The following is a 24,332-nucleotide window of genomic DNA, read 5'->3' on the forward strand; positions in this document are numbered from 1 at the left end:
TATATTATACACTAATCTGTACCTCAGTATATTATACACTAATCTGTACCCCAGTATATTATACACTAATCTGTACCCCAGTATATTATACACTAATCTGTACCTCAGTATATTATACACTAATCTGTACCCCAGTATATTATACACTAATCTGTACCTCAGTATATTATACACTAATCTGTACCCCAGTATATTATAGACTAATCTGTACCTCAGTATATTATACACTAATCTGTACCTCAGTATATTATACACTAATCTGTACCCCAGTATATTATACACTAATCTGTACCTCAGTATATTATACACTAATCTGTACCCCAGTATATTATACACTAATCTGTACCCCAGTATATTATACACTAATCTGTACCCCAGTATATTATACACTAATCTGTACCCCAGTATATTATACACTAATCTGTACCCCAGTATATTATACACTAATCTGTACCTCAGTATATTATACACTAATCTGTACCCCAGTATATTATACACTAATCTGTACCCCAGTATATTATACACTAATCTGTACCCCAGTATATTATACACTAATCTGTACCTCAGTATATTATACACTAATCTGTACCTCAGTATATTATACACTAATCTGTACCCCAGTATATTATACACTAATCTGTACCCCAGTATATTATACACTAATCTGTACCCCAGTATATTATACACTAATCTGTACCCCAGTATATTATACACTAATCTGTACCCCAGTATATTATAGACTAATCTGTACCCCAGTATATTATAGACTAATCTGTACCCCAGTATATTATACACTAATCTGTACCCCAGTATATTATACACTAATCTGTACCTCAGTATATTATACACTAATCTGTACCCCAGTATATTATACACTAATCTGTACCCCAGTATATTATACACTAATCTGTACCCCAGTATATTATACACTAATCTGTACCTCAGTATATTATACACTAATCTGTACCTCAGTATATTATACACTAATCTGTACCCCAGTATATTATACACTAATCTGTACCCCAGTATATTATACACTAATCTGTACCTCAGTATATTATACACTAATCTGTACCTCAGTATATTATACACTAATCTGTACCTCAGTATATTATACACTAATCTGTACCCCAGTATATTATACACTAATCTGTACCCCAGTATATTATACACTAATCTGTACCTCAGTATATTATACACTAATCTGTACCCCAGTATATTATACACTAATCTGTACCTCAGTATATTATACACTAATCTGTACCTCAGTATATTATACACTAATCTGTACCTCAGTATATTATACACTAATCTGTACCCCAGTATATTATAGACTAATCTGTACCCCAGTATATTATACACTAATCTGTACCTCAGTATATTATACACTAATCTGTACCTCAGTATATTATACACTAATCTGTACCTCAGTATATTATACACTAATCTGTACCTCAGTATATTATACACTAATCTGTACCCCAGTATATTATACACTAATCTGTACCCCAGTATATTATACACTAATCTGTACCTCAGTATATTATACACTAATCTGTACCCCAGTATATTATACACTAATCTGTACCTCAGTATATTATACACTAATCTGTACCTCAGTATATTATACACTAATCTGTACCTCAGTATATTATACACTAATCTGTACCCCAGTATATTATACACTAATCTGTACCCCAGTATATTATACACTAATCTGTACCTCAGTATATTATACACTAATCTGTACCTCAGTATATTATACACTAATCTGTACCCCAGTATATTATACACTAATCTGTACCTCAGTATATTATACACTAATCTGTACCCCAGTATATTATACACTAATCTGTACCTCAGTATATTATACACTAATCTGTACCTCAGTATATTATACACTAATCTGTACCCCAGTATATTATACACTAATCTGTACCTCAGTATATTATACACTAATCTGTACCCCAGTATATTATACACTAATCTGTACCCCAGTATATTATACACTAATCTGTACCCCAGTATATTATACACTAATCTGTACCCCAGTATATTATACACTAATCTGTACCTCAGTATATTATACACTAATCTGTACCCCAGTATATTATACACTAATCTGTACCCCAGTATATTATACACTAATCTGTACCTCAGTATATTATACACTAATCTGTACCTCAGTATATTATACACTAATCTGTACCCCAGTATATTATACACTAATCTGTACCCCAGTATATTATACACTAATCTGTACCCCAGTATATTATACACTAATCTGTACCCCAGTATATTATACACTAATCTGTACCCCAGTATATTATACACTAATCTGTACCTCAGTATATTATACACTAATCTGTACCCCAGTATATTATACACTAATCTGTACCTCAGTATATTATACACTAATCTGTACCCCAGTATATTATACACTAATCTGTACCTCAGTATATTATACACTAATCTGTACCCCAGTATATTATACACTAATCTGTACCTCAGTATATTATACACTAATCTGTACCCCAGTATATTATACACTAATCTGTACCCCAGTATATTATACACTAATCTGTACCCCAGTATATTATACACTAATCTGTACCCCAGTATATTATACACTAATCTGTACCTCAGTATATTATACACTAATCTGTACCTCAGTATATTATAGACTAATCTGTACCCCAGTATATTATACACTAATCTGTACCCCAGTATATTATACACTAATCTGTACCTCAGTATATTATACACTAATCTGTACCTCAGTATATTATACACTAATCTGTACCCCAGTATATTATACACTAACATGTTTTTGCTGCCGACTGACACAACAACTGCAGACTAGAGTCAACAAAAACAGAATGTGCCCAACTGGAAATCCTGTGTAAAACCGGGGGAATTATCCTGTAGTGTAACCTCAGCTTAAAGCCCCTCAGCTTAAAGCCCCACTCTGTAGTGTAACCTCAGCTTAAAGCCCCACTCTGTAGTGTAACCTCAGCTTAAAGCCCCACTCTGTAGTGTAACCTCAGCTTAAAGCCCCACTCTGTAGTGTAACCTCAGCTTAAACCTCAGCTTAAAGCCCCACTCTGTAGTGTAACCTCAGCTTAAAGCCCCACTCTGTAGTGTAACCTCAGCTTAAAGCCCCACTCCAGTCACTTTTCCACCTGTGTATAATCCTGCTGTACAGTAGAAATGAAAAAAACTGCACCAAAGTTTGTCTATTGGTAAGATGTTCCACTGTGACGTCATGGCTGGAGCACTGTATAGGATAACTCTCTCAGCGCGCTCTGCTGCTTCTGTGCTGCGCTTCTGCGTCCTGTGTGTTTTGGCCGAGCCTCGCTCACACCTTCAATACGATCTCCGTCTCCCTTTCAGCCGGTCAGACCCGAAACAGTATGGCTGCCTCAACTCCGCTAAACGTTCACCCAGAAGCCACATATTGTTATAAATATCAGCATAACCAGCCAACATATATCAAAGCTGGTGGGCATATAAGCAAAAGAAATTGAAAGAGTGTAACTCGAACTGGTTAAAAGTGACTATCGCAACGTTTTGAGCCAGAACGAACTACGTTAGCAAACGTAGCTAAGACAAGCTAACGGCAGATTGTATTCACTGTGGAACACTGCTTTTTTTTGCCCTCAAATGAATGGGATATTTGATACGTCGTGACGTCACGATGAACCAAAGACTATGGGATTTCAAGATAGTTACTCCCCTACTCCTGTACCCTTTTGGCTCCTCACAACTCCAAGGCTATTCCCATGATGTCACTTGACCTGTTAATCACCTGTTAATTGATTACAATCGCCTGCTATTTTCCTACCAACTCCTATGTAACACAATACTATCAATAAACGCCACTATAATCATAAAAGGAAGGACATGGCATTGTGTTGCTATAAATCATTCCCAACCAAAAACCCTGTGCTCTTAAAATACTGAACACCACGTTGTCATATTTGACACATGTCTTCATTGTAGCCAGTTTATCGCTGAATGTGTCATTACATTATTAATATCTTACCTGGATAAGCTCGAATGATGATGTTTATATTATCAGTCCGAGTTGGAAGCACTCTCTCCCGGCCAGTCAGGCGGGAGAGAGTCGTATCCTCATGCACGAGCCCCCGCGCAGCAGCAGCAGTGCTCTCTCTGCCTCTGGCCGAGGCGGGGGCTTTTGCATGGGATGAGAACAGTCTGACATTTCCGCAAACAAATCTCATCGCAGTTTAGCGCACATGTAAAATATAACGCTATACTACGACGTGACAACGTGACAAAGCTGCTCTAAACACATCGGCTACTATAATATATTTCCCTGCATCTCATACTGAGATTATATCGGTATTGAGTTTGGACAGACTGAATGGGCTGACTGAGGAGAAGAGCTCTGCAGCTCTGCCCTGCGCTGCCTGCGCCCTGAGAGGAAAAATCAGAGGTGCTGTAACTTTTAACAAGAATCACGAAAAGCCCCAAAACGCAAATTAAAAACGGATTTCATGGCGCGGTTTATCGCAAGTTGGACGAGGGAATGACGTGGAGAAATCTCGCATTGTAATTACATAAGCTGAGAGCGGCGCGTTTGTCCTCACTGTGCTGTGTGCTGCGGTTATGAGCCTCACGTCACTAGTCTCTCCTAATGTAACATAGACAAGACACACACACATAAGAGAAAAATAATTAAATTTCTAGTTCGCCACTGAATGGCCAAATTGATATAACTTTCAACCATTTTGAGCAACGCTGTTTCCATACAGGCCACCAGCATTGGCTAGTTGTTGATATTTATAAAGATATTGCAGCTCTCAAATAAATTATTTTCGAGGCGGTGGGCAAACTGTAATGGCGTCGATTTCCGAAAAAAAATTCCTGAGCTGAACACAGCCAAAGAGTATAGTATAGACAAGAGCATATGTAATTTCTTGTTTTTTTCAATAGGTATTTTCAAATCACTGTTCTGATACATATCTGGGGGGTTAGTCCCCCTTTAAGAGTTTGAGCCCAAAATAAGGTTATTTCTCAACAAAATACAGTGGCAACACTTTGGCTAATTAGCAGAGCAGGAAAAAAACACGGCTACACGTGAAATAGCTTCAAAATAACTAAAGTGAGTGGAGGGGCGGGGCTTTAAGGACAAAGTGGTATTGGGGAAGGGTGACATTTTGAATGAAAAGAGATGAGACAGAAGGCGAGCAGAGAGGTTTCTCCCACCGGACATGAGGGTGAATCCTCTGGGCAGCACGACCCCAGCAGACGTCTTCAGCACCGTGCCGTTAGAGGAGGAGACGGGCTGCCAGGAGGGGGCGCTCTGCACAGAGACAGGCTGCCAGGAGGGGGCGCTGTGCACCTGCAGCACCGAGCCCGACGAGGAGGGCTGTGTGGCAGCCATGCTGAAGGTCGGTTTGATCAGGTCCTGCACAGAGACAGACAAGGAGAGGCGGGGCTTAGCCAGGAAACAGCAGCAGGGTACGTATAGGGCCATATGATTCCCACAATGCATAAAACATGGGGCCGAATCACAGAATATGGTAAATTAAATGAACTATAAAACATGGAATATTGCAAAATTTACTATAATTTGGCTGAAATTGATTTGAAAAAAAAGGCCAGGGCTCCAGACTAACTTTTTGCACTAGGTGCACTGGTGCACCTTACTTTTTAATTTAGGTGCACCAGCACATAATTTAGGTGCACCCCTATTTTTCACCACACCTTTTGGCACCGCAATAATAATTTTTAAGCGTTACCTTCTTTGTCATGTTGTATACATTTTGGCAAATTATTAAATGATACGATCAAAGATTTTCATGTCAATACACGTCTGTTAAAGTCACTATCACCAACCGAGTTAACACAGTGGGGATTGAGCCTATGGCCCACTGATGGAAGCCTTTGTATTTTAAGTATTGCAGCATTTATGAACTGGGTGTCTGTGATGTGATTATCACCTTACATTATGCTCCTCAGTTGAACAAGTTAGGAGCACATTTAAGGACACAATGATTCATCTCTGATACATTACAATTTAGTTTAATTCAATTCAAGTAGGCTACCATTCTCATGATGCACTGTGAATGTCTTACCAGATAAGAATGACTCAATAATAATCATTTATTTAGTCATCTGTAGTTTGCCTAACATTATGTAATGGTGGTCATGATTGTGGACGTTCACGTTATGGTGTGATTAGTGTAGTGACATATCGCACAGTGTGCTGTGAAGTGAGTCTCACTGTGCACTGCAGACAGTGAAAACCCGTAGCAGATAGCTGCTCTTAGATGGTCTAACATTAACAGACAGCATAGTCATATTGTCAACAACACATTTTAGCTATCTTGAATTACATGTTGGTAACGTTAGTAATCCCAGAATTGGCTTGATAGTTAGCTAGCATCCCGCTAGCGATGCTAACATTAGACGCTAAGATGTCATTGTCATGCCAGCCAACCTAACGTTAGTCAGAACTCGTCTGCTGAAGCCGTAGCTTTGTCTCCGATTCCGGTACGAGTGAGTCTGGCCGGACACCAGTAATCATCTGGATGGCTGGCTGCGGACTGTCCTGTGTTCTACTAGCGAGAAATACGATACGACTTCCAGTCGGATTTTCAAAGTAAAACGATTCGGCCCAAGTCTAAAGCACTCGGAAGCAATTGAAAACATTTTATTTTTGTATTTGCCCTGTCTTTCTATGTGAGATTGACCGCACGGCACGCTGTGGGACAAGAGCAGGGTGAGAGAGAGAGAGAGAGAGAGAGAGAGAGAGAGAGAGAGAGAGAGAGAGAGAGAGAGAGAGAAAGACCAATACATAACACGCACCAGTGTATTATAAAAATATTTCTGCGCACTGGCAGATTTTAAGGTGGGAAAATGCATGTAAATACACGCACTCTGGAGCCCTGGGGCAGGCATACTTATTGTAGTAACCTAAATGATTTCAAAGTTGTAAAATAGGTCTAGAGAGAAATGATTCAGTTTTGGATTGGGGTGTTTTGAGAGGGGCGTCAGTCTTGCATGGGACCCTTATGTCACCTCCCAACTTGGTTTTCACTTTAGCCGTTTTCACACATGCGTACAGGAACATTGCCTGTAAATCAATATCGGCCATTTCCCGGAATTTCCCTTCACACCTGAGGGCTCACATGTGTGAATATATCCGTCAAATAAGCTGTGTTTGAGGGGGGTCGGGGGTCACTGCAGAGCGGGTGGGGAGTGACGTGTGCACTTGGATGGGGAATCGTCCTTATTTTGGGGGTCGGCAAAACTCCGATGGTGAAATAAGTTTGCTTGTCACACAATAAATCACACTCGTTTGACTTAAGAGGGAACGTATGTTGTATCCTTCACATTCGCTAACCAGTCTTTGAACTGAAATATTTGAAGACGTTGGGATCCCTGTCTCATAGGGCTTTTACACCGGCAGGGCTCCGTGCCGGTTCCGGTTCCAGAACCCTAATCTGAACTGGCCGGCGCGTTCAGACCGAAAAAATAATTGGTTCGGAACCTGAAAAGTTGGTTCTCAGCGGAACCAAAAAATAGTTGGTTTTCCTTGGGAACCGTGACATCATCAGTGGGCGTGTCTCATTCTAGCCTGTGAAAACGAGCAGGAAGGAGAAGAAGGCAGTGACAACACAGAGAAAAATAATTTGCAGTGGTCTCCTGAGGAAACCAAATGTTTAGTGGCGATTTGGGCATCTACCGAATCTCAAGAAAAGCTAGAAAGCAGTACAAGAAAGAGCAAATCATATGCCGAACTTGCAGAAGAGAGGGCCAAGGCTGGGTTCACTCGAACGCCAGACCAAATAATTAATAAACTTAAAAAAATAAAAATAAACTGAAGAAGGACTACCGAATAATGTCCTCCCACTTTGGTTCCGCTTAAACTGGTGTGAACACGGGCTGGTTCGCCAGAAAGCACCAAGGTTCTGAGAATCCAGAACGGAGCCAGAGCCAGAACCAGAACCGTGTCTGTCTGAAAGCGCTATGAGAGAAATAGCCTGGCTGGTTCGATGTTTATCCGTTCACCTGCGTCGCATTGAAGCACTTTTTACAGACTGGCTTCGTTTGATGTGTCCGGGCTTGCCTTCGCTGTCAGCAACGTAAGCAAAATACTTCCACATTTCGCTTCGTGCATTTGCTTTCTCTACATACAAGCGTTGGGCGGCTTGCAAGACTCTCGGAACAAGCCGCTGCCATTTTCGCTGTGTCTGTCCCTGTGTGTCGGGCTGCTGCGAAGTGCGGACGACTGAAGGACTGGCCTCTCTCGAGCAGAGAGGGGAGGGGGGGGAAATCGGCACGCCCACACATGAAGCAGACATACCGCTCTTATGACAACCCCCAAACTGGTGAAATGTCCGCGATGACGGGGTCGCGCTTATACCGGAAAACAACTTTCACACATGAAGGCATTACACCGCTTCCTGGTCATTTCCCGGTATAAAGTGCATGTGTGAAAACGGCTTTTGAGAAACAAGTGGAACAGGCCGTCAGAGAGACAAGTCATAAGAAAAGACAATCAAACTTTCATCCTAACCCTTCAATTCTAATTAAAACGGGGAAAGAAATTGGGGGTAAATAAATCAAACGGATTTCATACGTCTATGCACCGCAACACCCCCTGAGCTGTCCAGGTGGTGCTGAGGTTCAGGCTGTGTGAATCCAGCTGCCTTAAGCCTGGATTATGCTTGACGCTTTGGCCGGCCACACGGAAATGAGAGACACGGAATCCGACGAGGAAACGTGTGGAGCTTGTATACTCTGTGTGGGTTTCTGCAGGCGGAATTGAGCGCGAGTCTTGAAAACTCCACTTTGTCCGCCCGTCCGCGTCCGCGTAGTTACAAAATTCGGCGTGCGCACGGCCGGTCGAAAACCGTCCGCACGGAGCCTTGCGGAGGGGCGTGTCTGCTGATTTGACATCACTTTTCCGCGCGGACACTCGCGTTCCTCGCTGATGCGGAAAGCATAATGAGACCTTTACAAGTAGGGGTGTCAAAAATAATCGATTATAAGATGCATCGCAATGCGGACGTGCACGATTTTTTTTTTTTATAATCAAATAAAATATAATGGAAGTACATGCAGTTATTTATTTTAATTATGGATCATAATACAATACAATTCCAAATGCACTTTTATTTTAAAAGTAGCCACACAGTGAGAAAAAAGAAAGTGAGAAAAAATAAATCATGTATTGCGGAAAAAAGTGATGCATCGATTTAAGATGCATCAAGATGCATCGATAATCGTAATCGAATCAAATCGTAGCTCTCTGAATCGTAATCGAATCGAATCGTGAGGCCAGTGAAGATTCACAGCCCTACTTACAAGGTTATGAAGTTGAGTTCTCTAGTCCAGTGGTTCTCAAATGGGGGTTCGGGGACCCCCAGGGGTTCTTGAGGGGGTTCCAGGGGGTCCCCAGAGCAAAATAAGGGTAATTTATTTAGCTATAATTCCATTCATAAGTTAAGTAACACAATGACTATTTTGGTCATGGGTTTGATACACTTTCTGTAACAAAACATCTAAAAGCATCGATCTTATTATCATATGGGGGACCGTGGGACAAAATCCTATCAAATGGGGGTCCGTGGTCTCATGTTTGTCAGTTTAGGGGTCCTTCACGTGAAAGAATTTGAGAACCACTGCTGTAGTCTACTTTATGCAAATCACGACTCCAACATGAAGAATCATTTACTTGACAGCGGTGGGTTTTTACCAGGGTTGGGTAACGAAATCGGTACTTTTAAGGGTACCGACCGAATGACATCCGTACTGAATACCGATTCAAGTCAAATCTATCTGTACCAAATTCCGGTACCTGCTGAGAGCGCATCTGTTTGTAAAATGTTCTAAATAAATACCGTACATCAAATTGATAAGTTTGGACTTATGATTTTACAACTGAAATTACATGTTTGTAAGAAAGTACCGTAAAAAGGTACCATTGGGTACTGGTATCGAATATCAAATATTGAACGGTACCCAACCCTTGTTTTTACTGCAGTTTCTCAGTTTTTTCTCAGGACCTACTAACTTCACAAAGCCGTGGGTTCTAAACTGACTCTCTAACTTCACAAAGCCGTGGTTTCTAAACTGACTCACTAACTTCACAAAGCTGTGTTTTCTAAACTGACTCACTAACTTCACAAAGCTGTGGTTTCTAAACTGACTCACTAACTTCACAAAGCAGTGGTTTCTAAACTGACTCACTAACTTCACAAAGCTGTGGTTTCTAAACTGACTCACTAACTTCACAAAGCTGTGTTTTCTAAACTGACTCACTAACTTCACAAAGCAGTGGTATCTATCTAAACTGACTAACTTCACAAAGCAGTGGTATCTATCTAAACTGACTAACTTCACAAAGCAGTGGTATCTATCTAAACTGACTAACTTCACAAAGCAGTGGTATCTATCTAAACTGACTAACTTCACAAAGCAGTGGTATCTATCTAAACTGACTAACGTCACAAAGCAGTGGTATCTATCTAAACTGACTAACTTCACAAAGCAGTGGTATCTATCTAAACTGACTAACTTCACAAAGCAGTGGTATCTATCTAAACTGACTCACTTCACAAAGCAGTGGTATCTATATAAACTGACTAACTTCACAAAGCAGTGGTATCTATCTAAACTGACTAACTTCACAAAGCAGTGGTATCTATCTAAACTGACTCACTTCACAAAGCAGTGGTATCTATCTAAACTGACTAACTTCACAAAGCAGTGGTATCTATCTAAACTGACTCACTTCACAAAGCTGTGGTATCTATCTAAACTGACTAACTTCACAAAGCAGTGGTATCTATCTAAACTGACTCACTTCACAAAGCAGTGGTATCTATCTAAACTGACTCACTTCACAAAGCAGTGGTATCTATCTAAACTGACTCACTTCACAAAGCAGTGGTATCTATATAAACTGACTAACTTCACAAAGCAGTGGTATCTATCTAAACTGACTCACTTCACAAAGCAGTGGTATCTATCTAAACTGACTCACTTCACAAAGCAGTGGTATCTATCTAAACTGACTCACTTCACAAAGCAGTGGTATCTATCTAAACTGACTCACTTCACAAAGCAGTGGTATCTATCTAAACTGACTCACTTCACAAAGCAGTGGTATCTATCTAAACTGACTCACTTCACAAAGCAGTGGTATCTATCTAAACTGACTAACTTCACAAAGCAGTGGTATCTATCTAAACTGACGAACTTCACAAAGCAGTGGTATCTATCTAAACTGACTAACGTCACAAAGCAGTGGTATCTATCTAAACTGACTCACTTCACAAAGCAGTGGTATCTATCTAAACTGACTAACTTCACAAAGCAGTGGTATCTATCTAAACTGACTAACTTCACAAAGCAGTGGTATCTATCTAAACTGACTAACTTCACAAAGCAGTGGTATCTATCTAAACTGACTAACTTCACAAAGCAGTGGTATCTATCTAAACTGACTAACTTCACAAAGCAGTGGTATCTATCTAAACTGAATCCTGGCTCTGTTTGGGCCGCCTGCCAGCTGAAGGGGAGTTTTGTTGTGGATTTATTTTGGGTGCCGTGACGCACGAAGCTGCTGCTTCTGCTGGACCCACTTCATAAAAACAGCCTTCTAAGCCATCTAAACATCTTCATTATTAAGCTGACATATTAACTAGCTGCATAGAATCTTGAATACTCAAAATATAAGGTGACTTAAAAACAGCAGCCATGTTTTCAGGTTCGTCAACCAAAAGCTGATGCCTGTTTGTCTTTTAAGTTAAGTTAAGTAAAGTTATTAGTGTTGAGCCCAGCAGGTTAAGACTCACGCTGGACTGGTCATCAATTTGTGTCAAAACAGTTAGACTGAGTACAGGAAACAAGTTCTGTTCTCTTTTCTCTGACTGCTCAAACGGCTTATTCACCCTCTGGCAGCAGAAACGACCATCTAAATATTAAGGCATTATTCATTACCACTAGGCAACATCAAATAGGCTTCATAAAACACTCCTGAATCTGAATCTCCTTGGCAGCAGGGGTCACGACAGCGGCTGCTGTGGGAATCAAACCTGTGACCTTGTGTTTTCAGGAGGCGAGCCGGGCTCTGTCCTACAGTGTTGATCAGACTGTGAGCCAGGCTCTGTGCTACAGTGTTGATCAGACTGTGAGCCAGACTCTGTGCTACAGTGTTGATCAGACTGTGAGCCAGGCTCTGTGCTACAGTGTTGATCAGACTGTGAGCCAGACTCTGTGCTACAGTGTTGATCAGACTGTGAGCCAGGCTCTGTGCTACAGTGTTGATCAGACTGTGAGCCAGACTCTGTGCTACAGTGTTGATCAGACTGTGAGCCAGACTCTGTGCTACAGTGTTGATCAGACTGTGAGCCAGGCTCTGTGCTACAGTGTTGATCAGACTGTGAGCCAGGCTCTGTGATACAGTGTTGATCAGACTGTGAGCCAGGCTCTGTGCTACAGTGTTGATCAGACTGTGAGCCAGGCTCTGTGCTACAGTGTTGATCAGACTGTGAGCCAGGCTCTGTGCTACAGTGTTGATCAGACTGTGAGCTGGGCTCTGTGCTACAGTGTTGATCAGACTGTGAGCTGGGCTCTGTGCTACAGTGTTGATCAGACTGTGAGCCAGGCTCTGTGCTACAGTGTTGATCAGACTGTGAGCTGGGCTCTGTGCTACAGTGTTGATCAGACTGTGACGTCTGGCAGCAGAGCAGCCGAGACGGAGCCGAGACAGCAACTCCAGACAAACACTCCATATATGGACATACACACATACGGGTAGACTGTGGTATTTTAGTAGATATACTGTACCGTACAGTGACATTTCATATTGTTACAAAGAAAATGTATCAACAACTATGTTGATAATTGATTAATCGTTTTTGATTTTTTTCAAAAGTCAAAATTCTCTGATTCCACCTTCTAAAATGTGAATATCTTCTGGTTCTTCACTCCTCGGACAGTAAAGTGAATATCTTTGGCTTGTGGACGAAACAAGACATTTGAGGTCATCATATTGGGCTTTGGGAAAAAACTGATCCACATTCAACTGGCCGTCCTGGTTTGTTTAAGCTTGTATGCACACCTTTTTATCTGATCCACATTCAACTGGCCGTCCTGGTTTGTTTGAGCTTGTATGCACACCTTTTTATCTGATCCACATTCAACTGGCCGTCCTGGTTTGTTTGAGCTTGTATGCACACCTTTTTATCTGATCCACATTCAACTGGCCGTCCTGGTTTGTTTGAGCTTGTATGCACACCTTTTTTACATTGAGCAACGTAAACGGGAGTCAAATTCCTTGTATGTGTGCATACTTGGCCAATAAAGCCGATTCGGATTTTCCACCATTTTATGACATTTTATAGACCATTACTACTGTAATCAATTAACCCAGAAAATAATTGTCAGATTAATCGATAATGAAAATAATTACTTTTTTATGGATAAAATGTCAAAACTTTTCCAGGACTTTTCAAAGATCCATAATGAAATGTCCATGTAATGTGAGGTGGCGACTCTGAATCAATACCTGAAGTTATTAATTACACTGGTTATAGGACACACCTCTTTCTATTGGATTTGAGTGCTTGAGAGTCACTGCATCACGACATGGAAGCTATTGAAATAAAAGTACACTGACACACACATTTCCATTACTTTTCCAAAACGTTCAAAGGAATTTTCTAATGTCATGACTTTTCCAGGCCTGGAAAAGACAATTTTGAAATTCCATGATTTTTCCAGGTTGTCCATGACCATGGGAACTAGGGATTGACATTTTAAGTCATTTCAATATTTGAATACTGTCATTAACTAATGAGTACTCGTTTACTATGGTCATTTATAATAACTAGTGCTCGATTCCTAGGGTGGAGACTCTGGAGATGATGTGCCCACTCTGTGGGCTGCCAAAATCATGACTGACAGACAGACAGACAGACACCGCCCACTCACCCAGGCGCCATCGTGCAACTGTGCGCCATCAGCTCATACTACATCACGGTGGATGGATAAATCCAGATGGAGGCGGTAATGCAACATAAGGGCCTGTGTCCACCTAGCGTCTTTTAATCAGCTCCGGCGTCTATTTTCAATTGTTTCCAATGGGGGGAGAGCGTATGCGAGCGCACACGGACGTGTAGAGAAAGTGCGCAGCGCCCAGCGTCTATTTTCAGAGCGCTCTGGTGTTTTTGTGCGCCCGACTCCCAGCGCTTCCAGCTGAAATTATTTTCACTTTTCAGAAAGACACTGGTGTTGGGTGCTGCTTTTCTGGCAACTAATCATATGAAAAAACTATCGCAACAGAGACAGAAAGGCTCAATTGTGGGAGCAGATTGGCTAGACACTTAATATTTCTGGTGAGTGTTGTTGAGCTAAATCACTGTATGTGTGTTGTTTGCTAATGTTAGCTGTCAGCTATCAAGCTACTACCGCACTGAGCTAACGTTAGTTTCAGACTGCTTCCTTGTTATATTGTGCGCCGAGATCAGCGTTTCCCAGCGTACTTCCAGCGTTTAACGTCGGAAAAAGACGCTAGGTGGACACAGGCCCTAAAGGATAGCAAATTTGTGGCATAAAACACCACAGAAGAATACTACATCACAGTTGCTGGAGTGACATCACTGATGACATCACAGATGGGTAATCCACTAATGACATCACAGTTGCTGGAGTGATGTCACTGATGACAACACAACTGCTCAAGTGACATCCCTGATGACATCACTCCCCGTCACAAATCGTGACTGACACCACCACAGTCAACACTTAGACAATTTAACGAAGTGGGAACCCTGGAGGTTGGCTTGGCTCCCTCATCTCTAGTGGGAAGCCTGGAGGTTAGTTACCTTGGCTCCCTCATCTCTAGTGGGAACCCTGGAGGTTGAGTTACCTTGGCTCCCTCATCTCTAGTGGGAACCCTGGAGGTTGAGTTACCTTGGCTCCCTCATCTCTAGTGGGAACCCTAGAGGTTGAGTTACCTTGGCTCCCTCCGAGCCGTCCTCAGGGACCTGGTAGGTGAGGTCGGTCTCCTGGAAGCCGGTGGCGCTCATCCTCTGGTCGTTGGCGGGGTCGGGCGGGGAGTCGGGGGAGTTGAGGCAGGTTTGGATCAGAGCCTTGCCCGTCTCAGAGGTGATCATGGGCTGCAGCTTGCGCGTGGCGAACGTGTACACGTGACCCGTCTCACTGGCCACCAGGAGGAGCACCTGAGTCCCCGTCAGCGTCGACAGCTCGTACGCCTGCAAGGAGAGGAGAGGAGAGGAGAGAGGAGAGGAGAGGAGAGGAGAGGGGAGGAGAGAGGAGGAGAGGAGAGGAGAGGAGGAGAGGAGAGGGGAGGAGAGAGGAGGAGAGGAGAGGAGAGGAGAGGAGAGGAGGAGAGGAGAGGAGAGGAGAGGAGAGGAGAGGAGAGGAGAGAGGAGGAGAGGGGAGGAGAGGAGAGGAGAGGAGAGGAGAGGGGAGGAGAGGAGAGGAGAGGAGAGGAGAGGAGAGGAGAAGAGAGAGGAGAGGAGAGGAGAGGAGAGGAGAGGAGAGGAGAGGAGAGGAGAGGAGGAGAGAGGGGAGAGGAGAGGAGAGGAGAGGAGAGGAGAGGAGAGGAGAGGAGAGGAGAGGAGAGGAGAGGGGAGGAGAGGAGAGGAGAGAGGGGAGAGGTGAGGAGGGGAGAGGAGAGGAGAGGAGAGGAGAGAGGAGAGGAGAGGAGAGGAGAGGAGAGGAGAGGAGAGGAGAGGAGAGGAGAGGAGAAGAGAGAGGAGAGGAGAGGAGAGGAGAGGAGAGGAGAGGAGAGGAGGAGAGAGGGGAGAGGAGAGGAGAGGAGAGGAGAGGAGAGGAGAGGAGAGGAGAGGAGAGGAGAGGAGAGGAGAGGAGAGGAGAGGAGAGGAGAGGAGAGGAGAGAGGTTAGATAACAACAGAGCAAGACAAAACGTCAGATCAAAATCAGAATCAGAAAAACTTTCTTGATCCCTGAGGGGAGTTGAGTAATGCTACAGTTGCCCACACTCAGGTAGGGAAAAATATAAACATAGTCAATAAAACAATAAAATATAAACTGTCAAAAATATGTGACACACGTAGGGCTGCCACGACGCATTACCGCGGTTATACAAAAAGTCACGTCCACCGCAGAGTCAAGCTGATTATCGCACAATCGCTTTTTTTTTTGCTTTCTTTTTTGCTTGTAAAAGTTATGTAATCTGTAGGGCTGCATGCTTCTGGTCAGTTGTTTGGTGGTTATGAGTCCAGTCCCACCAAATTCTCATTGGTCGGACAATCGCTGGTGTTAATAATTTCATAAGAGAAATTCAATTTCATAAGAAGGAAGTAAGGTGCCGCGGAAGCAACACAGAGCTTTTCTGGAAGCGCACTCACACACAGGAGCAGAAGTGACATTAGAAGCTTGACAGGCTACCACAGTTTAGCAGGCTATTCTAGACTGAAAGGCTGAAAGGGGAGCAAACAGCAGAGGGATAGAATTAACAATTAAATTGATTAGCTATCGAGCACAAACAATGGACGCGTTTCAGCATGCAGCCATAATCAGCTGTTAACGAGCGACTAACGTTACGTTATGTACCTTATGAGATGAGAAGCAGGCTAATCCTCGTCAGTGACACTGCACCTCCTCAGTTAGAGATACACTCCAACTCCGGTAATATTAGCTTCTGGGCATTCTGGGCTGTGGTGATGACGCCATGTAGTGCGTCGAAGCTTCAAATATATTTGAATACTTGTCACTGAAGCTTCGAATATATTTGAATACTTGTCACTGAAGCTTCGAATATATTTGTCACTTGAAGCTTCGGATATATTTGAATACTTGTCACTGAAGCTTCGAATATATTTGTCACTGAAGCTTCGGATATATTTGAATACTTGTCACTGAAGCTTCGGATATATTTGAATACTTGTCACTGAAGCTTCGGATATATTTGAATACTTGCCACTGAAGCTTCGGATATATTTGAATACTTGTGACTGAAGCTTTGAATATATTTGAATACTTGTCACTGAAGCTTCGGATGTATTTGAATACTTGTCACTGAAGCTTCGGATATATTTGAATACTTGTCACTGAAGCTTCGAATATATTTGAATACGTGTCGCTGAAGCTTCACAGCCCAAACATGGTATTCGGGGACAGCCCTAGTCTGTGACATGAGAGGCGTTGACACAGGAGGAGGAGCTGCCATGCTCACCTTCTTCATGATGCCGGTCTTCCTCTTGCTGAAGGTGGTGTATCTCCTCAGTTTGTTGTCTATGAACTCCATCTTGATTTTGACTCGCCCCCTGGTCTTCTTGCCCGGTTTGGCCCCCGCTGCCCCCCCGTATCCCCCCCCCGCCCGGCCCCCGGAGGCCCGGCCCAGCTCCCGCTCAGAGCGCTCCCGCTTCACGCCTCTCCTGTCCCCAGAGAGGATGATGGAAAAAACAATAATAATCATATCACCGTTACAGTGAACAAAATGATCCCGGTTATCAGTATTATCGTGGTATTGTTAGAATGTAGTAAAACATTTGAAAAAGTACTGATACACATTGAAATAATTTGACCAAGTTTTATATTGAAAACCATAAATGCAATTAGCAGCACTAGGCACTTTTTGTTTGCATGAACATTAAAATAACAACATAGTCAATAGGAGTTGGTGCAATTTGGACACTTTGAATAAACTTTGAAATAAACAAACGAACAGCGCTCTGTGCAGCAGCAATAATCGTGGTAATCAAACCTACAGGGTTTTAATGATAATTAAAATGTAAAGCAGTAATACCAACCATCATGAATTTGATCATGGTTTATCATTAAACCGGTGTGGGTAACGGATGTGCTCGGGGTCCTGCGACTACAGATGACACCGCCACGACTTCACGCATTATGATTGGCTGCAGCGGCTAAACAGTGAGGTTAGCTAGATATTTGTCCACATTAGCAAGCAACCTGATGATCTAACATTGATCATGTTGATCCATTTATAACATTGATAACATTAGATGTTAGCTTGACCACTATTGACTGTTTTAGTTGCTATAGGTAACGTTAGCTAGCTTGCCTGTTAGATACACTTATAACATTGATAGATAATGTGATCTTAAGCGCCATTGACTGTTTCAGTTGCTACTGTAGGTAAAGTTAGCTCGCTTGCTAATGGACGAATTGCTAGCTAGCTAGCCGATTTACCAGCCAGATCAACCCTGGGGAATGTAACCGAACTCAGCGGGAAAACTATAAACATCGGTCTATGGAGGAACCTTCATCTTAGCTTGTTGTTTTAGCTTGTCATGAAACAGAAGACCTGATATCACTGTGTTTTACCACAATAAACAGCTGGTTGGAGTCTAAAGTGATGCACAAAATGGCTGTGATATTGTGATTTTAGTTGGATAGTTATCTTGCAATTCAATTATTGTTTAGCTTTAGCTATAAAGCTAAGCTCATATGATTGATGTTGGACATTTGAACATGTAAATACATTCGAAATACCAATCATAGATGCATTCAATCCTAAATACACTGGTATTTATGCAGACAAGCATTAGAATATCATATAGGCTACCATCGTAACGCTGATTTCAATGTGTTTGAAAGTGTGTACACTACACTATGTTTCATGCAGTTACAAGATGGTAGATATTTGTTAGTGTACATTACCTAGCATAAAGTGTATTTTTAAGCTCTCACAAGTTATTTTCAAAAGGCTAGGCTCATGTTCATGAGAAATGCTCCTGTACACTTGAATCCTGATGATTGAATGTTCGTATGATTCATATGTTCTATGTATTAACTAGGGCTGTGAATCTTCACCGGCCTCACGATTCGATTACGATTCATCAGTCAACGATTCGATTCGATTCCACGATGCATGTCGATATAGCTCAAAGTATTGCAGCTCCAAGTATCACATCCTCAATTCTCTATATTTTTACTGCACATGGCTACTTCTTCATCAATTAATACAAGCAGTCAGATAAATATCAAGTCCCTTTTGTACTTAGAAAGTGCTTTAAAATCTGAATGTCAACAGAAATGTAAGCATAAACGATTCATCTGTCAATTAGGGCTGGGTATTGGCAAGGACCTCACGATACCATACGTATCACGATACATGGGTCGCGATACGATTGTATCACGATACATTGCGATACAGTAAAGATACAACACACTGTGTACCACCCAGGTAGTGTAATAATATGTACATCACTTTATACTGATAAGTTAGTGGACAAATTTAGTGTTGAGTGTTACTGAACACATCGATATGGGAAATATCGATACAGTATCGATTAGGGGTGGGAAGAATCACCAGATGCAGTGGCCTGGCATGGCATGGCCTGCAAATATATATATGCAAATATATATATATATATATATATATATATATATATATATATATCTCGATACTTGGCGTCCAAGTATCGATACAGTATCGGGAAATAAAATATTGCGATATATAGGCGTATAGATTATATTGCCCAGCCCTACTGTCAATGATTCGATGCGATTCGATTCACACGTCCGCATGGCGATGCATCGATTGTACGATTAATTTTGACACCCCGAGTGGCGATGCATCGATTGTACGATTAATTTTGACACCCCGAGTATTAACGTGCCCAAATGTCCGATAACATCAGTAGCTTAGCTTGTCAGCTAATCGGACATTTTTGGCATGTCAGCCCACGTGCCCGACATGCAGCCAATCACCAGTGTGTGAAGCCGTGATGTCATCTGTAGTCGCGGGAACCCAAACATATCTGACAGGCCGAGGAGATCCGGTACCCACATCAGTCAAGGTTTCCTCCCTACCTGTCGCCCACGGCGTCCTCCTCCTCCCCCGACTCCCCCGAGTCAGAGTCCTGCTCTGAACCGCTGTAGGTGTGCAGTACCTCCCTGTCTTCAAACCCCCCGTCGGGCTCTCCAGGCCCGGGTCCATGTCCGGAGGTGCTGCTCGGTCCGGTCCGCCCGGGTCCATGTCCTGGTCTCGTGCCCATCCCTGCCCCGGTCCCCCCCAACATCCCCCACTGTATCCCCCCTGGCCAGACACCTCCTCCCAGCCAGGCACAGCTCCTGTACATAGAGAAGACAGACATTTGGCAGATGCTTTTATGCAAAGAGATGTACATACAGTACTGTATTTGACTTAACCCATTGATACCGGATGCAGCATTTGCGTGTATATCCCTTTAACACCGACGGCAACGGGCGTGTCATTTTACCTTTCATGCCGGCTGCGACGCAGACGCGTAGTACGTGTATATCACTGTTTCAAGACATGTGACCGATTACATGCATCATGATTTGCTGAAATAGACGTGGTGGAGGTGAAATGCATTGTGGGTTTTGTAGTTTTTTATTTTTATTGTTGCCTCGACCGTGTGGACAGTTTTTCAAAGCTCGAACTACACAGGAAATCAAGGAAGCGCCGGTCCAGCAATACTTCCCATTAAACTTTAGGATGAAATTAATGCTGCTGACCTAATTTCAGATTTATTTATCTCATGTTCCAATCTGCAATAGCCTCAAGGTTTTACTGCACGTTCTTCTGCTGCACGGTGGCAATTCTGCATGGCCAGACATGCAGAATTTGACAGTAAGACAGTAAGCTAAGTGAATGCTAACGCTGATGAACTGAACGGAGTATAACTTACTTTGAGGACGAAGACATCAATGAATAAGAAGATTCCACACCCAGATTATGATGTGACTGTTGACACGCTAGCCAAGGCTCATTGGGTGAGTGACTTTTGGCGAATTTGCCGTATTTCAAGACGACTGCAAAACGGAGGTCGCTAATGTTTTAACGTTAACGTTAGGCTGCAGTAATTGTCAAGGGTTCAACAAAACCTATTTCCTCAGCTTCTATAGTAGCTATCAACATGAAATAAAAAGCATTTGAGAGCTTAAACCCGTGGCTTTTTAGTTGGAAGGGTTACATTTGCCGTAATCTTGATTAACATTTCTTAAAATGCGTTAGAATCTTTATTTTTATTTTTGGGGGTTAAAAATAAAAAAATAAAAAATTAACGTTAGGGCAAATATAATACGAAAAGCCAAAGGGTTAAGCTCTCAAATGCTTTTATTTTATGTTTATATGTGCTATAGAGCCTGAGATATGAAGGTTTTAGTGAACGCTGACCGCTCTGGCAACTTCTCCGAAAAAGGCCGGTTTACAGGGGCTGTTTACAAACGTGCAGTAGGTTTAGAGGGCCACTCTAGAGAAGGCGCGCCGGTATCAATGGGTTAAGGAGAGCTTCACTGAAAAACACCGCTGATGCAGATTTTCACAGACATTCATTTAGTTTGAGTTATTGAGAGTTGATTTGAGTTAAAGTCGATGCCAGATCAATAGAGTGGATATAGAATAGATCAGTGTTTCTCAAACAGTGGTCCGCGGACCGCCCCCTAGTGGCCCGCGAGTAGATTTATATTTTTTTCCTTTTTTTTTTTACCTCCCACTATCCAATCAGAGAAATTTTCTGGGAAACCCAAGGTCAGATCACGATGCCTATAATGGACTATATGTATTTTTTCACCCTGAATCCAACGCCACCACCCCTGACTCTCTATGACTTACAGGAGATACGTCCACTCTGCCTGCAGGGCTACAGAAGAGAGACAGAGCACAGCGGGTGGTTGGGAGTTCCAAGTTACTGACCAAACACTCTATTTCAGTAATTGCTGTCAGAATATAGAGCCATTTAACACTTATTTGAACACAAAAACATCACTGAATGCAACTTGAAGATGGCAAGAGATAGCCTATTTGACTTTGGCAACATTGTGCATTTATTGAACTTGAAAAAACTTTCTTTGAACTTAGAATATATTTGAACTGAACAGGAGAAATAAATGTAAAAAAAAAAAAAAAAAAAAAAAAAAAAAAAAGGTAAATGGACTAACTAAAATAAATTACATATATATTTTGTATATCGGTTATCTTGTTTTCATAATTGTGGGAAGCCAAAAATTTGATTAATTGTACTGCTATTTGTCATTTAATTAGCCTGTAATTTGTAATTTACAGTTGAAGTAGTAGGCCTATTGTTTTTGGGGATGTTGGGGAGGTGGTCCCCGAGTTTTTTTCATTGGTTTAAGTGGTCGTTGGTCTGAAAAAGTTTGAGAAACACTGGAATAGATAGATAGATAGATAGATAGACAGACAGACAGACAGACAGACAGACAGACAGACAGACAGACAGATAGATAGATACTAGATATGTGTCGGTCATCAAAGTAACATTACAGGTGAAAATTCACTGACTCAACCAACACTCAAATAAAAAAAGTTGCTTTACCACACAATAGACCCTTTTCACGGGGGCTATTTTGTGTCGAAAAGGCAGGGTAAACACAGGTGCAAGCAAAACACTAATGAGGGTTTCCAAATTCCAATCATGAAAGAAGTTGGAATCCCTCATTACTGTTTTGCTTGCACCTGTGTTGACCCTGCCTTTTCGACACAAAATAGCCCCCGTGAGAAGGGTCTATAATCCAATAATAAAATGAAACACAAGAACTGGGTTAATTAAATCAATCACAAGAATTGGGTTCATTATATTAAACCTAGCTAAAGAATTAGGTGGCAAGCCTTGGCACAGTGACTAACACAGTCACTTATTATCTACCTAACGTTACCTGCGAAAGATCACACACTATTTACTTCACGTTAAATCCTCCAACTGACCTGTGTGTGAAGCGCAGACTCGTCCCAGCGCACAGGGCTTCAGCCCGGCCAGAGGCAGCTAGCTGCACCGCTAACTGCACGGCTAACCAGCGAGCTAACAGCAGCTAACGGCTAGCTGAGTGACACTTCTGTCTGCCCGTCATCAAAGGCAGCCGACCTGACAGACAGAGGATGCGCCGCGCACGTCAGAGAAAACAGCAGGCGTTGTTAAATCCATAAAGTATCATTATAGTAACGCTTTGCTGTATTATCAGAGCTAAACTGTGTGAGGCGGTGTGTCAACTTGTAAAGTTGTGTTTTCAACAGTAATCTCTGAGGCCCCGCCCCCTACTCTCCACATAAGGAAATGACGAACAGCAGCCGTCTCTATCCATCCGCTGTTAGACATAGTTCAACACATTGTAACGTCCCATATTCAGATTTCCTCTCGAAAATAAAGTCGTGCTTTTCCTAGCGTTCTACAGACCTATTCTACATAAACTAATGCGTGAGATGTGTACAATGAAGGTAGATGGCGCGCAGTGATACCAAACGGCGCCGTGCGCTGGCGGACGTGCAGGGGAACTACTTTCCTCCATATAAAGAAACGCGTTTCCTTTTATGGCGATAGCTTTCCTTATTTGGTCAATGATTTGCCTCCAGCCCAACTTCAGATAGGAGGAGAAAGTGTCCGTGTGCAGCATGTGCAGCCAGGGCAGAGGGCCAGCATACAGCAGGCAGAGGACATGTGTTTCACATGTGAATAGGTATTTCTAGATTCTGATTGATTTGGACACTCCTCCTCTGTTGTTGGTCATTGTGATATGTACATCTCAAGGGGGGGGGGGGGGGGGGGGGATGGATCACAAAGAGTAGGCTATAGGCAGGAATGAGTCCTGGATGTTTATTAACACTTCATATTTCATAATGTTCAGGGTTGGGAGGCTTATTTAAAAAATGTAATCTGATACAATTAGCCTACTAATTACATAAACAATTTAATCAGTAACATAATCCATGTATCACAATATAAAAGTACTGTAACTAACTAATTACTTTCTGTTAGGTTTGGATTACTTTTGAACACATTTCCTGCATTTGACGATGAAGTCCGGGGGCATGCTCCTCCCAAAAACAGATCTGTAATCCTCATTTCAGACCCCGCCCCCTCATTCCTTTGTTTTATTTATTTGCACCCTATGCTATAGGCCTATCAAACATAAAGAAGAAAATAAGAAGTAATATTCACAGTGCACAACCATTTGGACAAATTTACAATAATATAATCAATATACAACAATTTGTGTGCCGGTATTTTAAATTGTAATCCTGCTAATAATCCCAATTTTTTACTAAATGTAACTGCAATCTTGATTACATATTTTTTTCTGTAAATGTAAGGGATTACAGTTACTTTTTTGTATCCTGATTACAGTAACCAGATTACATGTAATCAGTTACTTCCCAAGCCTGATAATCTTCATAAATGAGGACCACTTTTGAGTTTTCAAGCGTTTTCTGAAAATTGCAATTAAAAACTAAACTAAACATTTACGCTTTAAAAAAATCCTAAAAGTGGTGTGAATTTATGAAGATTATCTTGCTGAACTGAACAGAAGTTCATAATTTCATAAAGTTTTGTTAAGCACAGACCTTATT

The 24,332-nt window shown here is 42.1% G+C and overlaps 1 protein-coding gene across 1 annotated transcript in view; it reads right to left on the reverse strand.

Annotated features, from left to right (window-relative positions):
• Positions 1-20,001, reverse strand: part of LOC310775896 (serum response factor-like) — a gene marked incomplete at its 5' end in the record, with an annotated part of 40,457 nt that extends 20,456 nt beyond the window's left edge. Inside the window, 4 exons of the mRNA XM_083636020.1 lie at positions 5,233-5,434; positions 15,003-15,260; positions 17,211-17,412; positions 19,817-20,001. Of these exons, the coding sequence (XP_083492146.1) occupies positions 5,233-5,434; positions 15,003-15,260; positions 17,211-17,412; positions 19,817-20,001 (847 nt within the window). The remainder of the gene's footprint in view (positions 1-5,232; positions 5,435-15,002; positions 15,261-17,210; positions 17,413-19,816) is intronic.
• Between the last annotated feature and the right edge of the window lie 4,331 nt (positions 20,002-24,332).

This window comes from Poromitra crassiceps (genome assembly GCF_964638095.1).
Source record: "Poromitra crassiceps genome assembly, chromosome: 4".
NCBI lineage: Eukaryota > Metazoa > Chordata > Actinopteri > Beryciformes > Melamphaidae > Poromitra > Poromitra crassiceps.